The sequence below is a fragment of the Trichoderma asperellum genome, chromosome 7, assembly GCF_020647865.1.
Source record: "Trichoderma asperellum chromosome 7, complete sequence".
NCBI lineage: Eukaryota > Fungi > Ascomycota > Sordariomycetes > Hypocreales > Hypocreaceae > Trichoderma > Trichoderma asperellum.
Window position 1 is genome coordinate 3796190 of NC_089421.1, and position 6000 is coordinate 3802189.

The following is a 6000-nucleotide window of genomic DNA, read 5'->3' on the forward strand; positions in this document are numbered from 1 at the left end:
ATTATATATTTTCACTAGAATAAAAAAACAATAAAAATAACCTATTATAATGCTGTTATAGTGTTTTTTTCCCTATCCCCTTCGAATACACTTAAGATAGCCACTTTGCGGGGGTGGCCACCTAGGGGGTGGTTTGACTTAGCAATTTATAAACCTGGAATTGTAATAGTTGTCTTTTAGAAACAGTAGCCTATTCTAACAGATACAACCCGGTTTACCACAGCCGGCTAATTTGCTATCATGCGAGTTATATTACAGCCTAATCCGGGCCAAATTCAACAATAACGGCTAGTTTATCTATTAACAAATAAGCTTATTATACATCAACTGCTCTAACCTGAATTTACTAAGATTCCCTTGGTATTCCTTGGAAACTATTTCATTTGCAGGTATCTTTTCAGCCCGGCTAGTGTAGTATGTTAACAACAGGGGATGTAGGTTCTGGTGAAAATTAAATTTTTATACTATAATATATGGTGAATACCCTTTCTGTTATAGGAATACCAAGTGTCTTAAACAATCAGGTCTGCCGATTAATTTGCTACTAGGCGAGTTGTATCACGGCTTTATCCTAAAGAACATAAACAAGCCCGGCTGCTATCTGATCAGGGAGGGAACAGTGGTTCCAGAGCCGGGGCGCGGTGACTCTATGGCCTACGCGCGCCAATCGCAAGCGGCCAGACGGTCGTATCCATTATATAGCGGCTAGGTGACTGCACAAGGAAGAATGGGCTTAATATCTCCAGAACTATTATTGGCGACTTGTAGTAGAATACATAAGTCAAAGAGTATGGAGAACCTGTTCTTAGTATTTCATAGAGGTTAGATTAATATAAAGGGACAATCCCTCCCCCAAATGCAAAAGTTCATGCCTCAGATCTCTGTCCGTGGGCTACCTTCTCAGCGACTCGCCAACTTATATGTCAGCATGCTCTCTTGCGGAAACCTTGCCCTAATCCTCATTGCTGCCAGCTTGCAGGGGGCTGTGGCTTCCCTCTCATCGGGCTGCGGCAAAGCTGTAGGCACCGGCAGTGGCACCAAATCCACGACAGTAAACGGCAAGACGCGGCAGTACATCCTGCAGCTTCCGGCCAATTACAATGCCAGCACCGGTTACAAGCTCATTTTTGGGTACCACTGGCGTGGTGGAACTATGAATGATGTCGCCCCCGGCTACTATGGCCTGCGGGATTTAGCACGGGAGACAGCTATCTTCGTCGCACCACAGGGCCTGAACAACGGCTGGGCCAATAGCGGAGGAGAAGACCTCACATTCACCGACCAGATGATAGATTATATAACTTCCAACACCTGTGTCGATGAAGACCAGGTCTTTTCCACGGGGTGGAGTTATGGAGGCGCTATGACCTTCGAGCTAGCTTGCTCCCGTCCAAGTATGACAGCCAAAGAGTGATCTCTACAAGCGCAACTAACACGTTATCCTAGATGTCTTCAAGGCAGTAGCCGTTATCGCTGGGGCTCAGCTCAGCGGATGCGACGGAGGTACCACGCCAATCCCGTACCTCGGCATCCACGGCGTGGTCGACAGCGTTCTCCCCATCAGTCTTGGCCGAGGTCTGCGCGACAAGTTTCTTCAGCTTAACGGCTGTGCTTCAAAGAACACTCCCGAGCCCGCCGGCGGCTCCGGCACGCACGTCAAGACAACGTACGACTGCAGACCCGGCTTCCCAGTCTGGTGGATTGCTCATTCTGGTGATCATGTCCCAGACCCCAAAGACGCCGGCCAGAGCCAATCGTGGGCACCCGGAGAAACTTGGAGTTTCTTCACCCAGCCGGGCTTGAAAGGGCAGAGCGGCACTGGCGGTGGCAGCAGCAGCAGCAGCAGCAGTGTACCGACAACGTCCATCACAACTTCCTCCACTATTCCAACTACAACAACGGTTGGTGGTGGCTGCTCTGTCAGATACAGCCAATGTGGCGGTATTGGATGGTCAGGGCCAACATGTTGCCAGATAGGAACCATGTGTAACTACTTGAATGATTGGTATTCCCAGTGTCTTTAGAGAATTATGTATTGCACTCTGGAGGTCAAATATATGAAAAATTATACTGCCTTTTAAATTATGTTGTTTATAACATTTCATTTACATATCAAGTTATAATTTTAGTTATAAATGTAAATATGCAATAACTACTAACTATTACTTTTATCTAATTACCAGCTATTTATTATTTTACTATCACCTTAAAACCTGCTATATCCAATTAATTAATGTTTATTAATTATAGATAAAATATTTATAAGCATTAGATATCATTTCGTCTTCCTCCCTCCCCATCGCATTAAAGTTTTTTACTATCAGTCGGCATTATGTCTAACGATGGACTTCCCACGTACGAGGCTGTCATGCAAAAGGTGAAGAGCTATGCCTCCGAGTTTGTACAAACCGCGCAAGCCAAGAAGCTCCTCCTTCAAGCCCATTATTCAAGGTATTCCAGATGTCAACGCCAAGACGAACCAGAACCCCTCGACTTTTCGTTCCTTTCAAAGGAGGAGAATGAGAAGCTTACGCTCGAGATTGCCAAGCTGGTATCCTCCGACCAGGGTAAGGCCATTATGCCGGCCGTGGCTCATGGGATCAACAAGGATATCGAGAGTATCCGCAACAAGTTCTTCCCCATGTTGAGGCACCTGAAGGAGGTGGATGATAAAGCTCATAGTAGCTTAAAGTTCCATGACAGATTTGAGAATGTGCAGACGGTAAGGAACTAAACGATTTGCTTTGAGTCGAAATGCACCAAAGAGACTAACCATTGTCGGGCAGAAATTCAACACCGCAATTGACAATAGTCGGACACTTGCACAGAACATCGCCGGCTATTCTAAGGGAAAAATTCGCCGTCGACCACCATTAAACTAAGAGCCATGCTAATCGGAGTACGTTGACCTTCAGATTTTGAGGATCTAATTCTTCCACTCTATAACGATGACAGTATATCTCTAGACCGGAAGAAAAAGCTGATTCGGGACTATATTGAGGTAAGGAGAAACGCTTTTGCGATCAACTCTGACCACTAACATCTCAACTTTGCAGCAAGCAGCAGAACACTCAGAGAAATCTGGGAAGCAGAAAAAGGAGTTTGAGGATCTCTTGTCCGAGTGTGACAAGCTCGTTGGGGGACTTTAAAGACTTCGCCAAGGTTGAGCAGACCGCCATCGAGGTCGAGATCAAGAAGGTTGAAGAAGAGCTTGTAGCGCTCCAGGACAAGCTCGCAGCGGCCTTAGAGGACGCCAAGAAGTCACTGGGTATTGGTCTTGCGGTCGGAGCCTTAGGGGCCGTGTTCTTGGGCTTATTGTCCCCCCCCCCCTGCCTTGCCCGCCATTCTTGTAAGTTTAACTTCTCTGAATGTCTCCCATCTCAAGAGCATTAGTCGCAAGGGTTTGTACATCTAACTTCCTCAGGTTGCAGGAGCACTAGTCGCCAGCATCGGAGCCACCACGGCGGCAGGCTTTGGCGCCTATGCTAATTGTAGGTTCTCCATCCCCTGGCCCTCCACTATCTAGAAGCACAGCGAGGACCGAGGAAAAAGAAACTATAACATGGTTCTCACTAACCATACTCCCAGCTCTTCAAAAAGACGTGGATAACAAGCAGTCAGAGATCAAGGTTAAGAAAGACAAGCTGGCCGATATAAAACAAGTTCGGCAAGACTTGATCGAAATGGGCGAATACGACTTCCAGCTGATGCAAAGGAGCCTCGACTCTATCATCATGATCTGGGATTCTGCAAAGCGCGACGCCAACGATGTTATGTAGGCACTGAAGAAGGGATTGAAGGTGGCATAACTTCCCTGGGATTCTCTCATGTGGCACATGGCTTACACGTTGATAGCATTTCCCATCGGGGCTGAGAATTCAGCTGAATAAATCCATTAGCTCTTGTAAGTTTCCGTCTTTCCTCCTTTATTAACAAATGGATTCTATGGATTCTATCTAATAAGGCCTCGGCTCAGACAAATCAGTTGCGCTCTATCCTCGCGGCTACACTAAAGGCAGTACTGGGGACTAAGGAGGTGTGTATGTATTAACTTGTAGAAGCCATTGGATTGCGCATCCAGTTAGAATATAATAGGGGCTTCTAACGTAATTTGTACCCAATCGATTAACCACAATCTTGGTTGTACGTGCCTATTGACTGCGATGCCAAAGGCACTACATCCAATAAACAAGAGGGAAGGGAAGGGCTGGTTTGCCATTGTCTCAAGCGTCTGGAACCCTAACCCTCGCTCCCTCTGTCAAAGCAGAATGGGAACTTGCCTCTGTGATATCTGCGTGCTTTAATGCATCGTCAGCAACGATCTCCAACAATGCTAAGATTTCTTCTCAAGTCCGATATGGTTATCGCTTTCGAGGTGATGTTTCTCTGTTAAAGGGTGCTCGAAACAGCTCCCGTTTTTGTCTTCCCTCTGAGCTGGAGAAAATCGTTCAAAGCGGCAGGAATGTACTTCTCTCTATTAGAAGAATACCCTAAGCCGGGTTTTCGATGAACTTTTGGGCTTATTAATCCATAAGAACTCAAGCACCCTTTAACATCTTTTGTGTTAAGCAAGCCTTTCTAGAGGCGTGCATTACTTACATTCGAGCAATGCACTTGGCCGACTGGAAGCCAACTTTTGGGTAAGAAGATATCATGGATGGCATTTTGGTGAAGGGACGGTGTAAGACCACAACGGTAGAGGTTACAATCGCAAGGGCTAAAGGCTGGCGAAACCCCTGAACCGCCTGTCAAGACATCCTCATACATATTATTTACAGTATGTGCGAAAAACTGTGAGATATACTCATTGAGTTTATCTCCACTGGAACCTATTCATATGCTCGGACCTAGTGTTAGCAGGATTACGGTGGCTGGTAGACCTCTAGAGGCAAATCCAAGAGTAGTTGGCGTTTTCAGCTGGTCAGGGATTCTGAGCTAGCTCCAATACTCTTGGCAGCCACTTTGACCTGACTGAGCAGATACACATTGAGATAGCTGGGTGGTCTCGCCTGGTGGAAGCATCACTCGTGGTCTGTCACAGGACTTTTCGCCTTCGCCGCAGCCAACCGAGGCGGCAACTGTAGCGATGGGCTAGAAACAACCTGGACCTCCTGTCCACCATTGATCAGGTAGAACAGAACCTTGGGGCCGTCCGGAACGATGGAGCTAGCCCGAGAAGGAATCGCGATTGACGGATTCCTAGAGGGAACAACAGGAGCCGCAGGTTCGATACCAGGACCTCCGATCAGAACCCCACCGCTGAGCTTGGAGAAGTAGCCAGATGACGGCGCCGGAGTACCTCCCACTGGTGGGGCCACGGGACGAGGAGGGACGTCACCAACAGGCACGGGCTCTAGTACTGGGATGCTTCCCGATGGCCCAGTGGGGATCTTGGGAGCTAGAGCCTTGGACTTGCTGGTAGCTGTAGCATCTGTCTTCATGCCTTTGCCACACATGCGAGAAGCCAGAATGGGACGCCTGGCTGCGCTTCAGGCATCTTGACGGGCGCGGTCGTGTTTGAGCCGGTCTGAGAGAGTCCTACGCTGGCAGCAACCACCCTGGACTCGGCGAGCTTGATGAAGCTCTTATGTAGCTGATAAACTGCGTTTGGTACTGCTCTGCCTTCTCCGAGCTGATATGAGATGTCGTGCTGGAGTTTCTATGACGCTTACCAGGATTAGATGGAGGCGGGCTGGAGCCTTTAGAAGTCCCGTGTCAGAAATATCTTTTGTTGGAAACAAGCCAACGATGAGATAATAAGAGCCATTAATACTATTAAAGTCATGGAAAATGAAATTGAGAAGGCTGCAGACGACATTGCGGCTAAAAGAGATAAGCTGCAGAATGCGCTTTATGTGGTTAAGGAGACCTCGAAAGCTGGCAGTGGCCAATTATCGGTACAACAATCGCCGCTGTTGCTTCCGTTGTGATCGTTGTGGCCTTTGTTGCCTCTAATCCCGTCGGCTGGAGTACAGCAGCTATTGCGGTAGCTGCTGGAGC

The 6000-nt window shown here is 47.7% G+C and overlaps 3 protein-coding genes across 3 annotated transcripts; 2 read left to right on the plus strand and 1 right to left on the minus strand.

Moving 5' to 3' along the window:
• Nucleotides 1-856: 856 nt before the first annotated feature.
• TrAFT101_011955 (uncharacterized protein) lies at nucleotides 857-2076 on the plus strand (the record flags this gene model as incomplete). Its single annotated transcript, XM_024901576.2, has 2 exons — nucleotides 857-1394; nucleotides 1447-2076. The coding sequence occupies 2 exons, from the start codon at nucleotides 857-859 to the stop codon at nucleotides 2022-2024; spliced, it is 1116 nt and encodes a 371-aa protein (XP_024754454.2). The 3' UTR covers nucleotides 2025-2076.
• Nucleotides 2077-2332: 256 nt separating this feature from the next.
• TrAFT101_011956 (uncharacterized protein) lies at nucleotides 2333-3779 on the plus strand (the record flags this gene model as incomplete). The annotated part of the gene is made up of 6 exons (XM_066129425.1): nucleotides 2333-2722; nucleotides 2787-2811; nucleotides 2916-3001; nucleotides 3061-3282; nucleotides 3425-3491; nucleotides 3589-3779. The coding sequence occupies 6 exons, from the start codon at nucleotides 2333-2335 to the stop codon at nucleotides 3777-3779; spliced, it is 981 nt and encodes a 326-aa protein (XP_065985559.1).
• Nucleotides 3780-5021: 1242 nt separating this feature from the next.
• TrAFT101_011957 (uncharacterized protein) lies at nucleotides 5022-5456 on the minus strand (the record flags this gene model as incomplete). The annotated part of the gene is made up of 1 exon (XM_024907168.2): nucleotides 5022-5456. The coding sequence occupies one exon, from the start codon at nucleotides 5454-5456 to the stop codon at nucleotides 5022-5024; it is 435 nt and encodes a 144-aa protein (XP_024754452.2).
• Between the last annotated feature and the right edge of the window lie 544 nt (nucleotides 5457-6000).